At 32.8% G+C, this 26,523-nt stretch overlaps 2 protein-coding genes and 1 long non-coding RNA gene across 4 annotated transcripts; 2 read left to right on the top strand and 1 right to left on the bottom strand.

Annotated features, from left to right (window-relative positions):
• Nucleotides 1-506: 506 nt before the first annotated feature.
• LOC120261482 (glyceraldehyde-3-phosphate dehydrogenase 2, cytosolic) lies at nt 507-3,905 on the bottom strand. The gene is made up of 12 exons (XM_039269395.1): nt 3,821-3,905; nt 3,717-3,740; nt 3,530-3,630; nt 2,846-2,961; nt 2,628-2,727; nt 2,094-2,240; nt 1,937-1,997; nt 1,739-1,836; nt 1,180-1,322; nt 964-1,047; nt 783-872; nt 507-705 (listed from the first exon to the last, which is right to left on the bottom strand). The coding sequence occupies exons 1-12, from the start codon at nt 3,822-3,824 to the stop codon at nt 660-662; spliced, it is 1,014 nt and encodes a 337-aa protein (XP_039125329.1). The 5' UTR covers nt 3,825-3,905; the 3' UTR covers nt 507-659.
• A 4,303-nt stretch (nt 3,906-8,208) lies between these two features.
• Nucleotides 8,209-11,344, top strand: LOC120262302 (F-box protein SKIP14-like). The gene is made up of 3 exons (XM_039270395.1): nt 8,209-8,841; nt 9,946-10,843; nt 10,947-11,344. Exons 1-2 carry the CDS (start codon nt 8,230-8,232, stop codon nt 10,435-10,437), a joined length of 1,104 nt encoding a protein of 367 aa, XP_039126329.1. The 5' UTR covers nt 8,209-8,229; the 3' UTR covers nt 10,438-10,843; nt 10,947-11,344.
• A 6,966-nt stretch (nt 11,345-18,310) lies between these two features.
• On the top strand, nt 18,311-22,284 carry LOC120260878. 2 transcript variants are annotated; one of them, XR_005536519.1, is made up of 6 exons: nt 18,311-18,436; nt 18,729-18,862; nt 19,214-19,353; nt 19,907-20,000; nt 20,717-20,810; nt 22,197-22,284. It is a non-coding gene; the product is annotated as an uncharacterized LOC120260878 (long non-coding RNA). The 2 variants fall into 2 exon arrangements; XR_005536518.1 differs by lacking the exon at nt 22,197-22,284 and adding an exon at nt 20,903-21,513.
• The last annotated feature ends 4,239 nt before the right edge of the window (nt 22,285-26,523 follow it).

Raw genomic sequence — 26,523 nt, 5'->3', positions numbered from 1 at the left:
GCTTCACCTTCACGATGAGTTGCTGCATCTCGCGCTCTGAATTTTTAAATATATTTATTGTTTCTGAATAAAATAATAAATAAATAATTTATTTAAAATTTAAAATAATTATTCTTGGGTTTAATTGCTGTAATATTTTTAGATATAATTAAGTCATTATATTTAGCCGAATTAGGTCATTTTAGTCCCTTGTGTAGATGGGCAAATGTAATTACAAAGACTTAATTATACTTAAAAATATTGTAAGAGTTTTAAATGTAGTAGTACCAAAAGTTCCCAATTCTGAATACGGGTTTACAATTTAATCCCATATCGATCGAGTGAAGATTGTCATGCTATTGTTACGCTTCATAAATATATATATATATATATTAAATTGAAAGCTTTCAGCTTTTTAAAACGATTATGATTTATTTATTATTAAAAAAATAAAAATAAAAAAATAGTTGAGACCATTTTGTCTCGTTATCCAGGAAAAATATACCGACAATATGCATTACTCAGTAAACAAGAAGAAGCATCATTATTTATTAAGATGGAAAAAGAATTAAGGTTTATATTCAGCAAAACAGATAAAGAATTATCTAATGCTGAACATTGTTACTTATTCCTCATAAATAGCAGACTAAAACAGCTACAATTGTGAAATAAAAACCAATTTATTTGGTCTTGTCCATGTGACGAACCAGATCAACCACACGGTTGCTGCAAAAAAAAAAAAAAATTAATATCAAAGTTCAAAAGCAAATTGTCAAATGGATATGCAGAATTACAATACATACCTGTAACCCCATTCATTGTCATACCATGAGACAAATTTGATGAAGTTTTCATTCAAGGCAATTCCAGCCTTAGCATCAAAGATGCTTGACCTGCATTGCATGGTAAGTGAGGGAAATTTTCGACGAAAAACAGCAGATAAGGTAACTGATTATCCATTGAACTATCAGAAGAGCAAATCACCTGCTATCACCGACGAAATCAGTAGAAACCAAGTCCTCATCAACATAACCCAATATACCTTTCATCTTCCCCTCAGATTCTTCCCTGCCAAACAACAAGAACAGTATCATTGCCGATAATTGCCACCCAATGTACTGAGAATTGTTGGAGCATATATACATGCAGTCCTCTTAAATTTAGGAGTCTGGCTGGATGCTGTCTTGTGCATTCACTTACTTAATTGCAGCCTTGACTTCATCATATGTAGCTGGCTTCTCAAGCCTTGCTGTGAGATCCACTACTGATACATCTACAGTTGGAACTCGGAATGCCATTCCTGTTAATTTTCCATTCAAGGCAGGGAGCACCTTACCAACAGCCTGGAATGTTGTCACAAAACATTTAGTTTTGATATGAATAAAAACCTGTAAAAACTATTACCACTGCATTGGTAATGACAAGAGAATGTAACGAAACTAAATGTTTCAGTAGGTCAGTGGCCATGCAAATGCCTTGAGGGAGGACAGTTAGTCAGTGGCCATTAAAACTAGGTTATGGTTATACGTCCATTGCATATGAAGACATTGAAAACATCAAACAGATAGGATTGAAATGTAACAAATACACCAAGTTGACAATCTAACTGCTATGTAATCCACCGCCACAACCAATTATACTTAATAGCCACTTTGAGGCCATAAAAAATGTAACACAAAGAACTATCTATTCTTGCCAAAAGAAACCTGAAATAGCTAGGAAGAACGAAAAAGAAAAATGCTTGGGATGAGTTAAATACTTTTGCAGCACCAGTGCTGCTAGGGATGATGTTAAAACTAGCAGCTCTCCCACCTCTCCAGTCCTTGGCAGATGGCCCATCAACAGTTTTTTGTGTGGCTGAAATAACAACGACAATCAGATAAATAGACCACCTTTGCGAAAATATTATATTAAAGAAATTGAGGGGGCGACTTCAATTTTTTCAGTAAATCTTCACCAGTAATTGAGTGCACTGTGGTCATCAAACCCTCAACAATGCCAAATCTATCATGAATGACCTGCAACAATTGAGGGAAAAGAAAAAGGCAGTCATTATATAGAACCATATTTAAGCTAGCCTAAGAGAAATGAAAAGAATACAACAAGCATACAACCTTTGCAAGGGGCGCAAGGCAGTTAGTGGTACAGCTAGCATTAGAAACAATATTGATGTCTGCCTTGTACTCGTGCTCATTCACACCAATCACAAACATAGGAGCATCCTTGCTAGGAGCAGAGATAATAACCTTCTTCGCACCACCCTGAAATCACGAAAACGAGTCCAAATGGATAATCACAATTAGAAGATAAAAGAGCAGAATCATCCATTGTGGAAGAAACTATAGGATTGACCGTCTGTAAGTTAGTGCAGTCAAGGTTAAAAGGAATCCAAATTAAAGCAACAATATGACTCTATGACGGCCCTGAATTTGTCTTAATATTCAACAACACATTTTTATTTTTTCCACAAAGAGAGAGAGAGAGAGAGAGAGAGAGAGATCAGATGTACAAGCTTAAGCTTTGAACTCTCCTAAGCCAGGTAATTGATTGGGTCAGGGTCTTCCAAGTTTAAAATTAGTAAAACAGCCAAACAGTCATACAAGCACAACAAGTTTTCAAAGAAGAATAGTCAACAAAAAAGAGGCTACCTTCAGATGTGCTGCAGCCTTGTCCTTGTCTGTGAAAACACCAGTGGACTCCACAACATAATCCGCACCAGCTTCGCCCCAAGGAATCTCCTCAGGGTTCCTTCAAAAACCATCCGCAATCAGTCCTTTCATTCCAAAAGACGCAACAAAAGAAAGAACAAAATAACACACTATTGAGTATTGACACAACATGAAAAAGGCAGAGTAAAACACCGAACCTAACACCAAACACAGTGACCTCCTTCTCACCAAAGACAAGGGTCTTTGAATCCTTCATTTTGATCTCATGATGCTTCCATTGGCCATGCACACTATCGTATTTAAACATGTAGGTCTGAAAAACACAACATTCATAAGTTACATACATATTTAACATTTAATATAAGTCATTGTGTACTTTTATTTATCCTGACCACAAATTTTGATTTTTTTTCTTCTTTTCAACAATTCAAACAAAACAAATAAATAATAAAAAAGAAATTAAGATGGGTTGATGAAATAGCAAGTCAAACTCAGAAATTTAGATGAAGCAGAGTCCATTGGCCTTTAAGTAAAACATGTAACATATTGTAAAACGAATTATCAGGTCCTTTCACATATAATGGTAAACAAGGAAGGATCAAGGTGGGCAACTGATCAACTGATTCATCATCACAAACAAATGGCTCATTCACTTAGCCAAAAAAAAAAAAGTCATTTTCCATTCAATCCTTGCCCGTTATCAATATAAAACTCCAGCATACACACCAAAGTTAAAAATGCGAAAAGAATCCAAAGCAAATGATCTAAAGAAAGAAAACAAATTAATAAAAGATCCAGATTTTTTTTAAAAAAAAAAGAGGAAAAAAAAACATGTTTATGAATGATGAATCAAAGTAGCGATCCGATCTATATATATATACCATGTAATCAGTGGTGATGAAGGGATCATTGACGGCCACAAGGTCCACATCCTCGCTCTGGAGCGCCACCCTCGCCACCAATCGCCCGATCCTTCCAAATCCTAAACAACCACCAAAAAACACTCAGATCAATCCAAAAAACACTATAAAAACCGCAAAAACCAACATAAATATAATCCACACGCACCATTGATGCCGATCTTGATCTTTCCTGCAAGGAAAAAAGAAAAAATCAATTAAATGGAACACGAAAACGAAACGAGAGGATGATCAGAGGAGAGAGAGCTTCACCCATTGAGATCTGAGAGAATGAACCGCGGCGAAAGAGAAGCGAGATCGATGAAACGAGAAGAGATGCGCTGAGCGAGTGATAGAATGGAGGGGGTTTATATAGAAAACCGAAGCCGAATAATAATAATAATTATAATTATTATAATAATTATTATTATTATTATTGAAAAAAAAGAATTATTTTTTGTTATTTTTTAATAATTAATAATAATATGATTATTTACTATTTAGGTTAATTAATGTCTATATTTTAAAATGATTATAATTTTTAAATTAGTATAAAATCAAAAGAATATTTCTTGAAAGATTCTCTTATTAGTAATATGAGACTATTAAGAATTATTTGTGATGAGAGTTGATATTGCAAGCTACATGCAAATATATATATATATATATATATATATTAAAAATGAAGAGAGAGAGAGAGAGAGATTATAAATTTATCCATGTAATTAGGGTCAATTATTCAATTTTTCCAATTAGATTTGGTGCTTCTATATTTATTTTGATATGCACCTTCTAAAGCACAAAATTATTAATATTTATTTTTTAAAATGTCTAAGTATTGATAAAATGCTTTGAGAAAATAGAAATAAATTTTATATGGTGCATGGACTGCAATACTCTGTAGAGTTTGGTTTGTTGTCGGATAAATCTAAAAATATATGTTTAAATTAATAAAATTGAAAAATCTGCTATTATATAATCTTTTCTCAAAAAAAATAGATAAATCATTGGATCAAAATGGTAAAAATACATTTGACTATAAAAAATAAATGTGATAAACAAAAAATAAATAAATAATAACTACAATGGATATTAACTAAATTACTGGGTACATATACAATTACAATTAAAAAAATAGAGAACTTAAAAAAATTCACTACAAATGAAAAATAAATAAATAAATACTACAACAACAACAACTCTTCAAAGAAAGAATAAAATTCGCTAGAGTAACTAAAACTAGTGAATTAGCCCAAAATTGTGGTCGTCTCTATGCTATCTGCACTATGTACACAGCTTTAAGAACTTTAAACTCAGTTCAACACTGATGCCAAATCCTTCCTACCTCTCAAACTCACGTTTATATATTTATTATATAATTTATTTTAATTTTAATTATTAGTTTTTAAAAACTAAGCACACAAGAAATGTGAGCTAGCCCACTAGTAACAACAAGTACTTGTTTGAACTTCTCAAATGACAATATACTTTTTCAGTCTTTTGTGGAAGTTCTATGTGAAAAATATCTCTCATTTTTTTTCTCTAAAATTATATAATGAAAATTTATCTCTAAAAAAATCAGTCAAGTTATCAGTTTATTTTTTTACTTTATCACTTATCAACTGTGTAAAAAAAAAAAAAATGTGTGAAAAAAAAAAACTATGAGCATCCCTTGACATTAGGGACATCTTCTCTATAATCATAGATGCCCCTCTTGTCTGTAGCTGTTTTTTAACTGGTTGCCGGTTCAACATGTGTTTGATTTTATTTTCTTCTTAGTAATTTTTATCTTTGATATCATTGTATTATTATACCAATTTTCACAATGTTTTTACACTTAGGCTATATCTAATCTGTTTCTAGTGTAAAAACACACTATGAGCATATAATGTCAAGCATCCCTCGTAAAGAAAGGCATGCAAAGATTCTTAGAAGTTGTTGAGAAGGGGCATAAATATACGTACCAAATTAAATAATTAAGTATGTTTTTTAGGTGACAACCACATTCATTGTCTTGTCTTGTCATGTCACCTCATGCATGACTATTACAAACGGCCAATTTTATATTATCAAAAGAACATCAAGGTCATGACTCATGAGAAGTTTACAATTCACTGTCAGAGACTTAGATGTCTGACTAAATTCCAGCTATCTTCTACCTCTTTATTTTTTAAGATTAATTTCAAACAAAGACCATTTAGTCCTTAATTATTATTAACATCTTAATTAAGAGGTTCTAATTTGCTTGATATGGCCAAAGGATGTACAAAGGGCCAAATCAACTAAATAATAAACATCAACTGACACAACCTAAGTGGGTACTTGCCCAATTATTAGACTCTTTTTTTAACCAAACCGTAGTGCAATGGTTAAGGAGAAACTATCACCCACACGGCTGAACATTATGGATATATATATATTGTCTTTTTAATATTTTATTAGAATACACCATTATTAGAACAATCACAAAATAAAATAGGAGACTATTTTAATTGAAAATGCCCCATGGTATGTGTGTGTATATATGACAATAAGTTATGTACAAGGCAAATTCTTAGAATGTTCCAAATAAAAATAAAAAATAAAAAATAAAAGAAAGATATAAACAAAGGTGAAGAGAAATAACAAACAATAATAACAAAAAACAGTGACTCATCGTACTAATAGATGGTCTAAGTTGTTGGATTCAAATCCAATAGTTGATAATAATTATATTATCGTTTTTTATAGACTAGTCTTTTCAAAAGAGCTACAAAAGAATTACGTCTATTACATTTTAAATATGGGCAATAAATATCTGTAAATTAAGTCTTTGGCAGTAGAGCCAATAGCACTAAACTAGACTCTTTAGGTATTAAAGAATTGTGATACAGTATTCAATAATAAATTTTTTTAAAAATTTTCAAACTACCACTAATCAAATTTATAAATAAATCACTAATTCATATGAAGTAGAATGGTTCCAATGAAATAACCATAATGGTGTGTGTATATATATATATATATAGATTATACATGAGGTAAATATCATCTTAGAATATTCTTTGGTATGATAAATGTTAATTAATCTTTTTTTTAAGTATTTAAATTTAAATTTAGTTTTATCTAAAAAGACTCACCAAAGTTGAACTTCTCTGTGAAGCAGAGGATTTGATTAATTTATGACAGCTATTGTGAATGACACAAATAATTGAAGCTAACTTTCTTTTTTGATAAAGTAAATAAATTATAATTTATTAAAAAAAAAAACATCCCACAACAGTTATAATAACAAACGAAAACAACAAATAAACGATTGGAAAACAAAACATCAAATAAAAATGGTAAAAAAAATATATAAAAAAAAACTGAAGCCAAAAGTACATAAACACAGGGAAAAAACTCCGATATGCACTCTTTTGAATGAGTTCATTTATTTTTTTCATATATATATATATATACATATAAAATAGTACATAATTCGTATATGTAATGTATAGAAAATTCTTTCCTATACTTTATACCCACCTCAAATATTAAAAGAAATAAATATCACTTTGATGACAATTAATAGTATTGAAAGTGATAAACAATGAATTTATTAGCATGTGATGCGTTTTTAGTTAGGATATCAATCTCAACAAAGTTACAAAACCAATATTTTGGTCCATTTGGATAAGATTCTACCAAACCTTTGTCCATACTATTTGATTTTATTTTAAATAATAAAAACCAATATTTTCTGTGGCTTTAAATTTTAATCTAAGTAGTAAAAATAACTATTAATATCAATATTTTTTAAAATTAATTATTAAAATATATTTCTTTTTAAAATGGAATCTTTACTTGAAAAATAATATTTTACTTTTTAATATATAATTTCAAATTAATATGACACAAATCCAATTGCTTATTTGGAATACAACCAATAACTTTTTTTTATATCTAATGATCCATCATCAGCGAATTTCAAATTTACAATTTATTTATAAATAGTGCCAAACAATATTATTCAGTAATTACACATAATAAATTTGCACGGTATCCCTATCAACTTAGATCATCATCCAACGATTGTAAATAAATATTTATACTAAACAATCATCTGTGTAAGTACACAGATGTTTTAAATCCTATATATATATTTATTTTGATTATAAAATTATAAAATATTTTTTTTTATTAAATAATTAATGATTAATAAAAAAAATTAAGTGAAATAATGATGTAATCCAGGGGCGGTAATGAAGGAAAGTGTTGATAAGAAAAGGCCCACAAATAAGAGAGCAATAAGCGGTTCGGTGCGTCTCGGGGGCCACTAATCGGTCTCGCGAATTCAGACTCGGTCTCTCTTCTCGCCACGTGGCAAACCCAACCGTCTCGTATTCTTGCCTCTTTTTTTGCAAACCCCCTCCTATTTTTATCTAATTCTAGTTCACCCCCTTCTCTTCGTCTTTTTCTTCACCCCTTCTTCTCTTGTTTCCTCTTCTCTTCCTCTCTCTCTCTCTCCAAGAGGCTCGAGATCATCTCCTTCGTGGTCGCCGAGGATTAGGGTTGATTTCTCTGTCTAGAGCTTTATCTGTGCTGAATTTGAGCTTGATTTATGGGTTTTTGGTTGTGAAAAGTTAGGTGTTTTGTGTTTTTGTTTTTTGGGATTGGATTGGTGGGGGAGGTGGGGGATTGGGGTTGGATTGGGGTGGAACATGTCGTGTTTGTCGAATTGGGAGTTTGATTATGGAGGGGAGAGAGGACGAGGTGGGGATCGGGGTTGTTGTGATCCTGTTGATTTGTTGCCTTCTGATCCTTTTGGGATGGATTTTAGTGAAACTTTTACGGCAGCGCTGGCGAGTTGGGTTGGAGATCATGCTGTGAGTTCTGGTGATTTTGATGCTGGTGATGAGTTTTTGGTGTCGGGTTTTGATTGCCGTGAGTATGGGTTGAGCTTTGGTGGTGTTGTTGGTGGGGAGTGTTCGGGTTCTGGTAGGGTTGGGGAGGGTTGTGGGAATGGAAGTGAGGGAGGAGAGGAGGGTCCTCATGAGGGGTTGGTGTACTCGTTGGGTTATTTAGGTGTTAGGGATCTTCTCTCTGTTGAGATGGTATGTAGGTCTCTGAAGAATGCTGTTCAGAGTGATGCTTTGTTGTGGAGGTGCATCCACATAGACTCGCCATTGAGTCAGAGGATTGGAGATGGAGATCTCCTGCGGTTGACACAGCGAGCTCAGGGGAGTCTGCATTGCTTGAGCTTGGTGGGATGCTCAAGAATAACGGATGATGGGTTGAAGCGTGTGCTGGAGAGCAACCCCAGGCTAAAAAAGGTAGGCTTTGGATGCTCCTTTGTTGCTGTTGAATTGTATAATCTCATCAAGATTTAATTTTTGTTTGAATTGATAATCTATGTTCTTGAATATTTGATCTTTGTTGTTTTTTGTGGTCTCATCATTCTGTGTTTTTTATTTATATTTTTATATCTCTTGCATTACTGAATTAGAAATATATAAGTGTGGGAACATGTGGTATTTTTTGTCTCCTTCAAGGTTGTCCTTTAGGCATGAATTGTTTGGTCATAGAGAAGATTTTCTTTTGATAGTTCTTGAAATACTAAGTTTTCTGTGTAATTGTATATGTTCAATCATTGCTTGGCAGGTTACCTTCTAATTTTGTAGTCCATTGAAGTCAAATAAATTTTTAATTTGCAAACACATGATTTTCTGATATGAATGTTGGATTTTTGCATGATCTACTCTATTTTATTGAATATTATTGCTTGCTTTACTTTTCGTGATTTTTTGGAAATATATGATTAAGAGATTATAACAAAATTCTTACGTTGTAGTTTGCAGTTAGATTCTAATACTTTAGGCTTTGTTATTCCCAAGCAAAAGATGTTTGGTGTCTGTTGTTCTGGTATTTCAGATATCAAAGGACCTTTCTTTATCCAAATGCAATGCAAATTATATATTGAACGAGACATGCTTCATGGCAACTGCCGCTCATTCATCTTGGTCAATGAATAGTTAGCATAATATTTGAGATGCCATGTTATGGGTCTGGTTCTGCTAATGTACTACATCATGGATGCTTGCTTGCTTACAAGAGTTTAACTCCCAAGTCTATGGTGTTTAGATGTTAAGAATAGAATAAAACTAAAGATGGAAGAGAAGAGTGATTGTTGCAAGGCATCTAGCATATGATGAAGTGCTTTGTCACATGGATTTTGAGTTCTATAGGAGAAGAGTGATTGTTGCAAGGCATCTAGCATAGGATGAAGTGCTTTATCACATGGATTTTGAGTTCCATAGGAAGAGGGCCAACTCATAGTTCCATTTGGTGTTGATATTTCTCTAATAGATTTCTCGTTTACCTTCTTTACTGCTTTTGAAGTAGAACTGTTTACAACAATGTACCTTCTTTGCATGCAGCTTAGCATTCCTGGATGTGTGAGGTTAACTGTTGAAGGCCTCATCAACAATCTAAAGGCTGTAAAATCCTGGGCCAACCCGGGGATCACACACTTAAGGCTTGGGAGGCTTTTTAGTGTAACTCCTGATAATTATGATGAGCTGAAGTCATTATTGGGAGCTGATGAACAAGAACAGTTGCATGCTCGCAAGCCACGTTTTTACCACTGTGGCATCTACTCTCTGGCTTTTGATGATGAAAGTGTTCTGGATATTGAATTATGTCCAGAATGTCAGAAATTGAAACTCGTCTATGACTGCCCTGCAGAGACCTGCCGAGATAAAGGCCCTGAACAATGCAGGGCATGTGATGTTTGTATAGCAAGGTGCATTGAGTGTGGGAGGTGTATCAAGAATTGCGAATATGAGGAAACATTTTGTCTTGAAAATCTTTGTTCAGGCTGTTGGAAAGACCCACCTCAGAACCTGGTGACAACCAATGAAGGAAGTTAGCTCCAGGAAGCATCTTCTGAAGCAGACATGGTGTCACCAGTTCAAGTGTATTGAGGGAGGCTAAAGATCAGATCCACATCGATGTTATCTTTTTATAGGCTTGAAACAGCTTCTTTAATAGCCACTGCAGGATCCCTCTTCTACCTTTCTCTTCAATGAGATCTTTCTTAAGATGATAGCTAATCTTGGTGTTTGTTGGCTCACCAAAAAAGGAAAAAAATGGGACCAAAAATTGGAACTGAAATGCTAAAAGATGCGAAGCTCATTCATTGTTGTTTCTGCTACTCGGCAGAAATATGGCCTTCAACCTGATTACATTCACAGCTTATGTGAATAAAGAAACAGACCTTACTGCTTGACCCATCTTTCCCTGCAACCTGGGTTTGATTACTAATATACTGATGAGGTTTGAAAGCTTGTTATTCACTTATCTCCGGCAGAACATTTTTCTCTGGAATTTCTATGCTTTACATATTTTAAATTATGATGTTCTTAAACTTTACTTGCAGGTCTGTCAAATCCGAAGACTAAAGCTATCCAGGGCTGCTTCTACGACGACACTGCTCGAGGCAACTTTATCAGGTTTTACCATGAGTTCTTCATGTTCTGTTTTGAGCAACAGAGCTATCTAGGCCTGCTCCGACGACTCTGGTCATGGCTCCGTGAAGATTTACTGAGGTTTTTCCTTCACAAATTGTTTTCAGCAACAAAGAAGTGAAGTGATTGTGTTTTTGTGGTGGCTGTGGTATGATCTGGTGCAGTTGTTTCTTTGTTTTCAGTATGTATATATGTATATACATATTTTGCAAGTGAAACAGATGGTAAATCCAAGCAACAGCCTCATTTCATGTAAATAATTACACTTCTAATGGCATAATCGTAACATTGTCATGCTCATACTTTTTAACTCTACTTCATGCTCATATTGTGGTTTATTTATTTGTTTTTTACAAATACAGCCAGTTTTTTTTTAATGGATATACGCACGGTTGAGAATTGAATATTCAGACTTATTTATTTATTATTATTATTGTTTTTTTTTCCATCTTCTGACTCTGGTACATGTGCGATTTTGGTTTAATTTATTTTTGTTGATTCAGATATCTTTTGATGCATTTGTTGCATCAGCATATTAATCAGATGAATTATTAATAATGGGAATATTTTAATTTTTGTTAAACTATGCCGATAATTATTGTATCCAATGTAGTTTGTGAATGTTATTTGGGTAAATTTTTTACTATGTCACTAAATTTTGATTTTATCAGACAATAAATCAAGAATTTTAACCCCCAATTGATTACATAGCTGTTGGAAATTCTACATTAGTTTTTCCTATAACACATTATTAAGTCTATTGGAGGTATCCATGTCATCGAAAAAGAGCTATGTCGTTCATTTGGCGGCCGAAATCCTTTGATTTACTAATTAGTGAAATTAAATTAATATTGAGTGATCAAATTGATGCAAATTAAAGTTCAATGATTAAAATAAAAATTAGCCAAAGTTTAGTGACCAACTAAAAAATTTACCCAATGTTATTTATTGTGTAATAAATTTTTGATCATAAAATGTCCCAATAGCCCCTAAACGTAAAATTAATAAAAATGTTAAAATTATCAAATACAACCCCATCTAGATTTCAAAATGTTTAAAAATTATTTTATCCAATATGAATTTAATATAGATAAAATTTTTATTTGCCAATAAATATATATTCCAAAAATTCATTGAATAGAGATTATATAAATACTTCTTATTGCTGTTTTCTTGTGACTTGGTATATTGCAATTTAATGCAGCATGGAGCAACAAAGCAATACACTAACTTTTTATTTATGTTAATTTCTTGAAAGCTTTATTCAGCTAAGTATTTATTCTATAGTTTTAGAAATGAGCTTAATCAAATCTAAAAACAATAGAATATATAAAAAAAAATCCAAATTTAAATTAATATTTATTTAATTCAGTGAGAATCTATTATTAGAAATTTAGACACGCTACTTTTAATAGCTAACATTAATTTAATTTAATTCAATTTGATTGATTTTAAAATTCTTAATTTTAGAAATACAAATATATATATATATATATATATATATATATATATGTTATATTGGTATATGTAAGTTGAAAAACTTGTATGATATAATAGAACAATAACATATACTGATAAAAATCAAAGTAAAAAAATAACATTAAAATCCTTTTTCTGAAACTATTTCTCCTATAACTAATCATTTATAAGTTACAGCTTAAAAAACCATGATAGCCATAAGAGCTATATATATATATATATAACATAATAATATTTGAAATTAATAATGAAAGAAGTTCTTCAATTTGGTTACCCAAGTTCATTCAAAAAAATTAAAAAATATATAATTAAAAAAAATAAAACAACAAATCAAACTCCCCTTCTAATCTTCTTTCTATTACCTCAAATATTCCCCTAAAATCAATTTAAAAAAAAACATAGAAAAAACATTAAAACCATTTGCAAATAAACACAAACATTAATTCATCAGAGTTTTCCTTCAAACACTTTGACAAAACAATGAAGATCATATATGACTCATTACATTATTAAAACTACATGACTTTAAAACACACAGAGAACAAACACCACACATTCATACACAAAGAACATCATATAAATATAAATATAAATATAAAGACATAATCAATAAGAAAAAAAAAATAGCTTATTATTTATGAGGCTTCTTCTGGCAAAGCTCTTTAATCCATTTCTTAAGCCTAGCATGTGGAGCTTTAGAACCATCCTTGCCTTTCTTCTCATTCTCCGGCGGCGGTGGCGGAGGGTCCGGCGTGTTGTAATCCCATTGGTCAGCCCATGACAAGCCACAGGAGCAACTCCGGTCCATTTCTTCTTCTTCTTCTTCTTCTTCTTCTTCACCTCCTTCTTCTTTGTATATTTGATTATATATATTTAATTATGTTATTATTTTTTATGATGATGATAGCAATGGTTTGGAAGGGAATGAAAGGAGAGGTGTTAGAGGGAAAAGAGAAGAAGGAAAGGGAGGGAGAGTTCTGAGTTGGATCATTGGTTTTACATGCTGTATTTAGGCTTTAATTTTATTTTTATTATTATTATTTTTGGGTGGTGTTGTTGATGATGTGGTTTGGAGCCTAACGGTTGGTTGGTTTGTTTGTTGGTGCTTTATTTAAAAGGATGAATGAGAACTCATCAGGGTGATATTTTTAATAGTGTTTATGATCAACTTCCAATCATTTTATTCCATTTGTTAACTATATAATTTTTTTTTAAAATAAAATGGATAAACCACAAATTTATTAAAAAAATAATGTGTACATAGGAGAACTAAGCAGAGACACTAAACAAAAAAACAATAATAATTAAAACTGAAATCCTCACTAGAGATGAGGTGAACAGTAAACCGGACAAGAGAAAGACTCAGACAAAAAACAGAAGAAAAAGATAACAAGCTGAACCAGCGAAGTCAACCATCAGAGGACACAGGCCTGCCCAGCAACGAGTGAAGCAAACTACTCCTAATCAGTGGTGGACGCCAAATCGCCGATAACACCTGTGAATCTAGAGCTCAGAAAGGTGAGGGATCTCTTGATCCTTTGTGTAGCATTTGAGGAATCCTGCTGATGAGATACCGAATCTGTAGAGATCCAAGAAAGAAGCATATTAGCAATCTTATAAAGAATTGAAAAAATAGGATAATAGTTTTGGTTGAAAATACGATTGTTACGTTCCAACCAAATATTCCATAAGATGGCTCTAGAATAGAGATCCCAAAGGTTCCTGTAAGAAGAGTTCAAGGAGGGGATCAAATTGGTCCAGATGATGGAAGGGATTCTAGATGAAGGATTTGTCTGAAGAAGGACCAAATAAGCTCTGAAAGAATACAATCAAGGAAAAGATGATCCACTGTTTCCAAATTATTATGACATAGAAAACATGTGCCAGTGGCATTTGGATTGCAACCTTTTTTGTATAGGTTATCAAGTGTAAGAATTTTGTTTTCTCTGACGAGCCAACAGAATAAAGTGATTTTACCAAGAGATTTAGTTTTCTAAAATTGGGAATAAAGTTGGCTACGGAGAGAAATTGTAGAATGATTTAACAGAGAAGGTTCCATTTTTTTCAAGAGACCAGGTGTAGGAATCCTCTTGAAAATTAATACCTTCCGGAATAGAATATCTGTCACCATTTCCAATTAATTTGGTGATGCAAGAACGGAATGAAGGAAGATGGTATTAATACCCGCCCAAAAGAAAGATTTATTTCTTGGTGGGTTTTGAAATAAAATACCCGGAGACTCTAATAGCGTAGTTGGCGTTGATGATCTTGGTCCAACAAGAATCCTGTGTGACGGTGAATTTCCACCACCATTTTCCAAGTAAAGCTTTGTTGAATTCCTGGATATCAAGGATTCCCCAACTACCCATGCTGCGTGGGCGACAGATCCTTTTCCATATAACCAATCTAATTCTCTTAGAACCGAGATTAGGACCTTTCTATAGAAAGTCTCAACTAATCTTATCAATCTCGTGAATGACCCAGGTTAGCAGTTTGAATACTGACATCCAGTAGACTGGGAGGAAAGATAACGCGGAATTGATAAGGGTTAGACGACCCCCAGTGAAAGGTAGATTGTTTTCCAGGATGTGAGTCTTGATCGAATAGATTCAATTAACTTTGTCCAGTCTTAGCGTCTAGGTCGTCTACAAGAAAGGGGAACTCCAAGGTATTTAATGGGGAGACAATCTCTTTTGCAATTAAGAATCCTTGCAGAGGAGGAGAGTGGTTGGTAACCATAATTAGTGGAGTATAGACAACTTTTCGAGTAATTAATTGAAAGGCCAGAGCAACCTTCAAAGAGATAAAGAATTAATTTAATGATTTTAAGATCTTCATGCCCCCAGCAGAGAAAATAATTAGATCATCTGCGTATTGTAAATGACAGATTCTGTTTGAGTGATCAAGTTGAACTCCAATTAATGCTTTGGAATTAATAGCATGATTAAACATAGCACTGAAGGTATCGGCTGCCAAAGCAAAGAGAAGGGGTGAAAGAGGATCATCTTGTCTTAAACCCCTTTTGCAGCGAATAAAACCCCGTGGAGTTCCATTAATGAAGATTTGTGTTTTGGCAGTTTTGAGAATTAACTAGCAATTAATGTGGAGTTCCATTAACTATATAAACTTGGTTAATTAAAATCTAAAACAATTAATGTTCATTTCGGTGTTGTTGCTCATGTGAATGAGTTTGTACTCTGCTAAGAGCCTAAGATCCGTCACGACGTTGATAATTTCTACATATGACAGTGAAAATACAAGATCTCTCAAACAAGCAATTCCCTTTATTAATTTTCATACAGCGAAGAAGACAAAATATTGAACATGTATTTATTGGTCATTGTCATCTTCAGGAACCCTTTTAAATGAGTGGGATCTTGAGGTCATTGATTTATTTTATATATTTTAAAAATTCATTAACATTTGAATTTTGGTGTATATATATATATATATATATATTAAAGCCAAACAAAAACAAGATGCTTAAACGTGGCAAAGAAAAAAGAAAAAAAGAGATTAACATCAATCAAGCATGCGTATTAAAAGGAAATAAAAAAATAAAAATAAAAAAAACAAAAATGAAAACAAATATGATGTACTCAAATAACTTTTGCTTGGATTTATATCAAGACTATGACTCCACGAATGTTCTCGACAATGACTAGTTGAAAGTTTGATATTTTGAGATCACAAAGTAAATTTATATTAACTAATTTCATGATAATTAGTCAGAATCACTAATAGAATGTCAAATACAAATAAGTACCCTACATATAAAAGTTTTCATCCCCACAAATATCATTATCGATATACATAGGGGAATATGTCAACTGAGAATATTTTTAGTGGGTATCCTGAACATAATGAAAAAAAAATAGACACAACTAGCAATATATATATATATATATTTAAATCTACAAATATTTGTATATGATGTGTGCTTATATATAAGCCCAAAACTTACTTATTTTGGTCAAAATTTGTTAGATGGTTGAATACTGAGATAAATGATGACTCTCACTATATTTAATAAATGATTATTTTCTATATTTAATGTGAAGCTTTTAATTCCTCTGCTTTTAATATATATATATATATATAGATATAGATAGCTAGATCTTGTTATATATTTATTTATTTTTGTTATTTATCTCTATGTTTCTTTCAAATTTCCATTGTTAAAAACCTGGATCCGTTTTCACACACACACACATATATATATATATATATGTGACTATTATTAATATATCTTTTAAGCATGATGTGTTCTTAGATCTTCTATTAAAAACCAAGATTTGTTTCCATATATATATATAATATTTAACAATTATTAATATCTCTTGCGTATGTTGTTTTTCAGATTTTCATTACTCAGAACCCGGATCCGTTTTCCATTTATTAATATCTCTTTCGCATTATGGTTTTCGGATCTTCAATTATTACGAACCCAGATCCATTTTCCATATATATATATATATATTATGTACACGTATATAACCGTTAACCCTGTTTCGGGCAGCAAAGCAATCGAATTTCGGATCCGTTAAACCAATTCAAATCTGATGGTCCGGATCCGTTAGCTCTCCATAAATTTCCATATTTAAATATTTATAACCGTTATCACTTTCCATACATAATACCTCATTCTCTTAGCAGCTGGCAATCGGATTTCGGATCCATTTCAAATCTTATGAATAATTATACCCGGATCCGCTAGGCTAGCTTTTATTTAACCAGACCCCCGACGCTTCTTCTTCCCAAGTTTCTCTTCCCGCTCTCATCTCTCTCGCTTCTCTCTGAAACCCTTACCTCCAATGTCGTCATCGCGGGAGCTCGATCGATGATCCATGGCCAGATCCAGTGATGTATTGCTTTTCTCCATAGCCTGTGCTCGATCGATGATCCATGGCCAGCTCCAGAGAAGTATTGCTTCCCTCCATGGCCTTCGATTTCTTTTGTTTTTTTGGGGTTTTGATGTGCTTTGATGCTTTTCATCGTTTTTTTGTGTCAATGGTGTCCGTGGATGGCGAGATTCTTGCGAATTGCTGGTTTGAATTGAGGGTGATTCTTTGTCGCTCCAGAGATGTATTGCTTCTCTCCATACCCTTTGATTTCTTTGTTGTTGTTGTTGTTGTCTTTGTTGGGTTTTTTTATGCCTTTTAATGCTTTATCATATGTTTTTGTGTCAATCGGAGGTTGGAGAGGCTTGCGAGTAGCTGGTTGGAGAGTGATTCTTTGTTGAAATACTTCTCAGATCAAGGCTGTTGAAATGCATCGCGGTTCTCTCGAATTTTTTACTTTTTTTTTCTGTTTTGTGTTGAAGATATTTGGATTGAAGGGAATTGCTTACCATTTTGTTGTTTTATCAGATCAAACATGGCTTTTATTTAACAAATAACTGAAGGCATGTAGGAAATTTGGACGCCTCACACACAAGCAATTACCTCTGTTTCTCTCTCTCTCTCTCTCTCTCTCTCTCTCTATATATATATATATATATATATATTTGATTTTTGAGCATCCAGCTCTCTATATATATTCTAATCTCTTGAATATGTTCAGAGATGAGGGGAAGATTTCAGGAAAGCTCAGGGGTTGTGTTAATATGCTCAGGGATGAGGTGAAGGTTTTCCCAATAATTTGTAATGTTTGTGGACTTGTAGGTTCAGTTGAAAGTTGACTGTCATTTGACATTTTCGTATGTTCACCTTGTCTTTTTCTTCTATATTCGACAATCTGAAGTTCAGTTGAAAGTTGACTTGTATCCTTTGATTTCTTTGTTGTTGTTGTTGTTGTTGTTGTTGTTTTTTAAATATTTTAATGCCTTTTAATGCTTTACATCTGTTTTTGTGTCAATCGTGTCCATGGAGGGCAAAAGGATTGCGAGTAACTGGTTGGAGGGTAATTCTTTGTTGAAACACTGGTAAGATCAAGGCTGTTGAGATGCGTCGCGGTTCTCTTGAATATAATAGTTCCTTATTCTTTTTTTTCTTTTCTCTTTTATCTTGAACAAATTTGGATTGAAGGGAATTGTTGACCATTTTATTGTGTTGTCAGATCAAACATGGCATTTACTTGATAGATAGTTGAAGTCATGTAGGAAATTTAGACGCCTTGCACACAAGCAATTATTTCTCTGTTTCTCTCTCGCTATATATATTTGATTTTTTTGCATCCTGCTCTCTATATATATTTAATCTCTTGAATTTGTTCAGGAATGAGGTGAAGGTTGTACGAAAGCTCAAGGATTGTGTTAATATGCTCAAGGGCAAAGGCATGAGACTTACACCGCAGTGAAGTTTATGGCCGTCCCCTTTTTATATTGGATTTCCTGTTATAGGTCGAGCTGGTAGGTTGACAAGAATACTCATAAATTTCTCTGAAATGTTGAGGAGCGTGTGATATATCCATTGAAAGTCTGTTTAACATTCAGTTAACCCTAACCGGCTTGAGGTATTACATATTGAACATTTCAAAAGAGGATAATGAGTTCATTTAACTAATTTTTTTATTTTTATTTCTACCTAGTTTTCTGCATGAAGTCATTGGCATAAGCATCAACTTGTCACTTGTGCCAATATAGCTGTCTATCAAATGGAATTAAAGTGCACACCCTTTTTGAATTAGTATATTTGTGATATGTGTAGCTTATTTAGTGTTCTTTCTCCCTTAATTTTTTTGAAACCCTTGTTGTTTGCAGGATGAGTTTTGAGAGTTCCCCAGATGTTATGAAAGAAGTAAACATGCAGCATGAGCGACACTGCTGCTTAGTCAACTTTGGGTTAAAAAAGAAAGCTTGATGGGTGTGAAGAGGGTAAATTGGGATATGTGTAGAGCCTGGTATGCTTTGTTGGAAATGCGATTATATGATGTTTTTTATCTTCTTAATTCAGCGTGATATACATTGGACAACAATGTGTTCTTTGGCAGCCCAGCTTTTGGTTAATTCTTTCAGAAATTATTTTTAAAAGAAAACATACTCTCATGAAGCAACCAGTACTTCCAATAAATTTTTTCATCTATAGAGAGTTATATAATCAATAGTGGCATTCATCCTGTTAGTTGAAGCCATGTGTGGTTAAATAGTTATGTTACATAATTTCCCTTTCATTTAGAACCCTCTTTTGGCTTAAATTTAAGTATCTTTCCAATCGATTTTGTTGCAAAAGTAATCATTATGTCTTCTTGCTTGTCTTTGTGCTAATGCTCTATGATATATTGAAGAATGAAAAGATTGGGAATTTGGGTAGCAATGAGGTCTAATTGTGCTTGAAACTAAACATTTTATTTGGCCTTGTTTCAAATACTTCTTATGCTTGTCCTTTCAATTCTCTATTTTATGGTTCTCATGAGGTTGTTGTTGGATAAAATTTATTTTCATTCAAGCTTGCAGGGTTTTCACTTGGGGTTTTTACCAAAGGAAGCGATTTGAAGATTATGTTGGGACTCGTGTAAAAGGATAGACTTATGAAAGGTTCATTTTATTGGTGAGATTTCATATTGGTTATTTTTTCTTTTCTTAGGTGGCAGAATTTACTTGTCTTCATTCCTTGTATAGTTGATAAAAATACTGCCTGTTGACTATCTTTTTCTACAAACCAATGGTTGCCACTTTACTCCTCTTTTTTTTTTTTTGAGTTTTCACCATCTGTTTCTCCTTGTATTACCACTTTAAACGTTTTCATAGTTAGAAACTCTTTCTTGTTTTGTTGTCTATATAACGTGGCTAATCTGAATATCTCTTTTCTTGCTCAACATCCATATGTTCTATGCTAGTTAAAGCTGAAGGTGACTCCTAAAACTGTGCTGCTTGACTATGTGTACTTGTGCTCTCAATTTTACTAAACATGTGAATTTTAGATACAAGTATATGCTCTTCTAAAAATTATTTTGCTTAATTTGATAGTGTTAAACTTTCCATATGTTCTCCTATATTGCTTTGCTGATTTTTCTCACTTAAATGATTTTTCCTAATGCAAGACGTTTTTTTTATGCTTTATGACAATGATGACACCACAACTTTTTCTTACAATGCATTTACCTACATTTGAATATATCACGATTATAATTTGCTGCAATGTCTTCATGCTCCTCCTGGTGCCATTCTTTTCCTGGCTTTGGAATTAGTTAGGGATTTCAGCGCCCCTAGATCTCATATTTTCTGATAGTGCAGCCAATATTTAACACTTATCTTCTATTCTAGGTGGATTTCAAGGAAAATGTTATTGCTGGAGGAATTTGTGCTTCGCTTTTAGTCCTTTTCGTTGAAACATTCTGCAATGCCTTTATACTTTGAGGTATGAATTATGTATATTGTTTTGCCACATCTGGTTTTCTTTGAGAGGATGTGGTAAGTGACTGACTAAGTGCTTTGTTGTCTTATCTTTAGTTAGCTCCCACATGACTTGCTTGGAAATTAGTATGCGTCTCTTGGGAAGGTCAACTTTCAACCAAAAATTGTTATAAAATGTGAATATAGTGTCTAATATGAAATACTGCATGTTGAAATGCTTGTACCGCCTTTGCAACTTATACGTCCTTTTCTTTTAATTTGATGCATTTCCGGTTTTTTGTGATTGAATTTATGCATTTAGCCAAACTTCTGAATATCACAAAAAATTTATCCGCTCATTAATGGAGATTAAATTTTCCTTTGGTTTGGCAAATATATAGATTAGTACGGCCTAAACTTTTTCTGTTTGAGATATATTATGTGTCCTATGTGGTTGTTAATGCATATATTTGTTTTTATCCCCATGCTAGAGGAATGCTGCATTTTGCCTTCTTATACGAAGTTATTGCCTATGCCTGGAGAAATGTTTGCTAATCCATTGGTTTCGAGGTCCATGTGAAGTTCTCCAAATGTAGTTTTTGCTAGATAACCAGGTTTTAGTTGTCCTTATATTTTGATCCTTATGCCTATAGATTTCCTAATCATGGACATGTTGTTGGGTCTTGTATTGAAAGTAATAATTTCCATGTTCTTTTTCTTAATGATACTTACAGCTAATCTTTGTTTTTTTTTTGTTTGTGAATTGATCTGCATAGCTTGCTTGATATGCTTGAAATGCTTGAATTAAATTTCTGGTGAACTTTCTTATAGCAAATGGAAACACAGTTAATCTTATTTGATTGTTCAAGAGTTGACTTTCTGTCACAAGATGAAAGGCTTGGTATGATTTTGCTTCTTAAAGATGATAGCTGATCTTTAGTGGTTTATTCATAGTTATGTTGAGTTCCTTTCAACCAGCCTTCTATCTTGCAAATACTTTGTGTTCATTGGCCTAATAGATGTTGTGACTTCAACCACTTCCTAGTTGCACGCATTTTATATGTTGGTATGCTCATGGCATGTTATTGTTATATTTTATATTATATTTCTGTCTTACTTGAGCTACTCATGGGTTTTCTACGTCGATACTTGTGATTGTATAATTCCTAAAAATTGTTTAATTTTCCTGATTTTAATTTGGAGCGTGTGTGTCTGTCTACGGGATTTTGAATGATTCAAAGACCATGCATTCTCATGATAATCTTTTATGGCCCTTGTGGTATAGCTCCTCACCTATTTAGTGACAAGATGTTACTCATTGGTGCATTTATCCATGATGTTATGATCTATTCTTTTCCAATATATGAATTATGTATCTGTAGTTTTTTATGGTGCATATTTGATTTGCTAGAAAATGATCATGTTGCAAGCCTGCTGTGCAAATGTAAAAGGAAGGCTTAATTCTTGAGTTTGTCCTGTGTCACACTTCAATTCTATGTCTGCTGAACTGTCTAAGATGTTTAGAAATGTGTTTGTATTTTATGTTTGATCCTGAACAAGTCATTGCTATTCTAATGACAATTTGGTAAGCCCTATTTAATGGCTCATGTGGTTTGCTATCTTCAATGGGTGCAACATGTGGTAACCGGATTTTTTTCTTTTTTCTCGTCACCGGTTTTCAATCAAATTGCTGCCCCTATTTTTGTTGATAACTGGATCATTGATGAGGAGTTTTTTTTATTTTGTTATATGTTTATATGTGTTATGGTTATCCTATTCGACATCGTCGCGCTTGATCAGATCTGCAGTCGATGTCGCTTTTAAGACTACTTGTAATTTGATTTTTCGCTAATTTCATGCGTCTTGTATTGTACCTCTTGATTTTTCTCTGTTCATATTCTTTAATAAGTGCCTTCCCTTCCTATTAGATTTTATTAATCGTCCTATTGAACAATTGTTTTGCCCTTTGGTTGTTCTACTATTTTTTTTTTACGTAGTTATGTTCTTTTTTTACAATTAGGTGCAAATAGGAGCCATTGTTGTTGCTCAACATGTGTAGAACTTAACGTACGTATTTTTAATGATGTTCCATCTTTGTAAGTTTTTGTTTTCAAGATTTTAGTCTGGCTGCCACTGTTTTCAAATGCCACCGTAAAATGTAATGCGTGAATCGATGTCGTGATGTATATTTTCTCTCTCTCTCTCTCTCTATTTATTTGATTTTGGAGCATCTGCCTTTCTGTTGTTGGTGACAAGGTTTTTGTTGTATCTAATCTTGTTGAATTTGTTCGTGGATTAGGTGAAAATTTCATGCAAAGCTCATGGACTCATGTGCCTCTGAATTTAAGATGCGCCATATCTTGGATGTAGTGCTATGGATATTCATGTCACATTACCAGAATTTTTGTTCTCTTTCTGGTTGAGCACGCATGATCGAGAGTTAAAGGTGCTGAACTAATTTTTCTTTGTTCAAAGCAGTTTCTTTCTAAATGTCCTGTACCCCACCCCAAGTATAGTTCTATATCTGATCTTGAGAAAATCTTCTATCTTAGAGTTCATACATTCCTTATGCAAGGATTCAGCTAAAGGTCTGGAGACATATTTAGATGAAAGTGAACTATGTTATATCCAAAGGGCTAGGGCATGCCTCTATTGTTATTAGTGGTACGATTCTTTGGTGAGCATATTTCCTCCCAATCGATTGAGTTGTAAAAGTATCATTATGTCTACTTGCATGTGTTTGTGCTAACGCTCCATTTCCTAGGACTGATACATCGAAGGATGAGAAGATTTGGTATTAAAGAAGCAAACGAACATTTAATTGAGCACTGCATCTCGGTTTTGTTGTCCGTCTTGTTTCAAAGACTTCATACACTTGCCTTTTCAATTTTTTCATTTTTATGTTTTGTCACAAGTTTATCATTAAAGAAAATTGATTTCCATTCAGCCTTACAGGGTTTTACTTCTTCTTGTTTTTAATTTTTGTTTTTGTTTTTGTTTTGGTTTTTGGGTTTTTGAGCTTCCCCCTCTGTTTGCTACATGCAACCACTTCCTAGCTTGAAACTAGTGGTTGCTTTGTTGCCTACAAAATCTGGCCAACCTGACTATCTTTTTGCATGCTCAACTTCTGGCTGTCCTATACTTAAAGCTAAAAGGGTGTTTCGAAATCTGTGCAACTTCACAGTTTACACTTGTTTTCTGAATTTTACTCTGCATGGGAATGTTATAGATTAATCCTCAAGTATGTTGGTTTGAAGCATACAGTCTTCTCAAAGATCATTTTGCTTAGTTAGGTTGCTTCAAACCTGCCATCTGTTTTAAGCTTATCCTATATTGCTTTGTTGAATTTTCCTTCTCTTCACTGATTCTTCCTAAGGCATGAGTCATAATGGCAAGATCATTGTTTTGTTCTTCTAAAACTTCATTTTGCTTAATTAGGTAGCTTTAAACCTGCCATCAATTGTGGACATGTTGTATATTGCTTTGTTGATTTTTTTCACTTAAACAGTTCAGTTGTCTATGATTTTGTTATGCTTTCTGACATTAATGACATGACCATTGAAATGGTCTGGCAAAACTTCATTTTGCTTAATTAGCTAGCTATGAACCTACCATTTATTGTGGACTTGGTCTTATTGCTTTGTTGATTCTCTCTTAAATGATTCGTCCCAAGGCATGAATTTGGTATGCTTTATGACAATAATGGCATGACTGTTAGTTCTTCAAAATACTGTTCTTCATGTTTTAATTCATGATTGCTATTTATTGCAGCAAATAGCAAGGAAAATTTAACACTTCTATTCTATGTTGATTCAAGGAAAAATTCCTTTGGTGCAGGCACTTATGCTTCATTTAATGCTTTACATTTGAACATGGTGCTGCTCTTATTCTTTGTAGCATGAATTCTATCTATGGTTTTGCCACATCAGTTTTCTTTGAGTGGATGTGGATGAAGTGACTGATTGAGTGCTTTGTTAAATGAATTTTAGATAGCTCCTGCATTACTTACATCGAAGTTAAAATGTTTCTCTCGGAAACGTCAACTAACCACCAAAAATTGTTATAAAATGTGAATCTAATCTCTAATATGAAATCTTGCATGTTGAAATGCTTGTATGGATTTACAACTTATACATCCTTTTCTTTTATTTTTGAAACATTTGCAGTTTTTTGTGGTTGAATTACTGCTTTTAGCCCAGCTTCTAAATATCATAAAAAATGTTCTGCTCATTAATGGTGATTAAATTTACCTATGATTTGGCAGATATATCGAATAGCATGGTCTTAACTTTTTCTATTTGAGACATTGTATATCAATCACATAATGCTTTTTTTTCTTGAATTAAACAGCATATCTTGCCTAATATGATTCAATTGAATTTCATGTGTCTATTAGTTGCATAATGAAAGCAATATGTTCAATTATAACTATTCACAATTTGTGGATTGCTTTGGCTGCATTTTTTTCTCCTTTTTTTTTTCTTAACATTGCTTTAACTGGCTCATAAACATTTTGTTTTCATGATATTTTGTTATGGTCCTTATTACATAGTTCTTAGTATCATCTTGACTTTATGTTAAGAATGTAGATTCCATTATTTCTCCATGTTAAACACAAAATTCACAAAATTCATAGATTTTACTACCATTAATATGCTTTTGCTTTGTTCTACCCTCTTAAGATGTAGCTTTCACAGCATGCATCTTTTACTTCTGAGAAAAAAAGATTTTGTTGGATTTTTTTTTGGTTAGATTTGATGTTAATAATTTAATATGCAGTATAGCCATCGATTCTACAATGGACTTGTGATTGTAGTTATACTTTTATTTATGGAGAATTTCTTAGATTTTAGATTCAAAAGAAAGGGCTGAAATCAAATGATCTAGAAGTGGCCATGTCGCATGCTTAAGCAAAATTTATAGTTGCGGACCTTTTTCTTTAATTGATAAAGTAGGGTTCTTTTAATTTGTCTTTATCCTTCAGAATATTTAGTCATTTGTTGTGAATCTCTAGATATGCTCTTGAGAAAAGAGCTACAACTCTTGCAATTGATATTAAAAGGTTGTGCACCTAAGCATACCATGACACTTATTTCATCTTTATACATTAATCTAATTAGCAAGTTTATAAATTTCTTGTTTCGGGTATTTTAGTTGCAAAGAGTTTCTTATGTTGTGTTAGACATGAATTGTACATCTTTTGCATATATTCTCTATAATAAGTTTAAGTAAATCAGTAGTTGAAATACAAGGGTATGATTGCATGTTACAATCTACCAAAATCGAGGAAATGCTTTTAGGACATGTGCAATTTGGTGATAACCTAGAGAAGTAATCTTAGTAACTTAGAGGATGACAATCATATTTTATACCTTTATCTAGTGTAATTTACCTTTCTCCCCATTTTATTTTTGTGTGCGTCTATGCTGTATAGTATCTGCTTTTTCTACTTTAAAGTGAGTTGGAATTTAATTATGTGAGTAAAATTTCCCTTTTAGATTTAAACTATCATTTTTTTTTTCTTTTTAAGAGCTACCTCTGTTGCTTTTATCTTGCATCATTTTCATTTGAGTCTATTGATTAAGGTATTTTATTGTGTTTACATCTATGAGTACACCTTAGTGATTAGTTAGAATGTAAAATGCATTACATTTATGTTCACAATGACATGCTTGAAACACTATATCAATATTTTAATTTTAATCTAGATTTTGATTTTGAACTCATTTTAATTATGT

This window comes from Dioscorea cayenensis, chromosome 5 (assembly GCF_009730915.1).
Source record: "Dioscorea cayenensis subsp. rotundata cultivar TDr96_F1 chromosome 5, TDr96_F1_v2_PseudoChromosome.rev07_lg8_w22 25.fasta, whole genome shotgun sequence".
In the NCBI taxonomy this organism is placed as follows: domain Eukaryota; kingdom Viridiplantae; phylum Streptophyta; class Magnoliopsida; order Dioscoreales; family Dioscoreaceae; genus Dioscorea; species Dioscorea cayenensis.
Note: the sequence above shows the minus strand (reverse complement) of the source record. Positions and strands in the feature narration are given on the sequence as shown.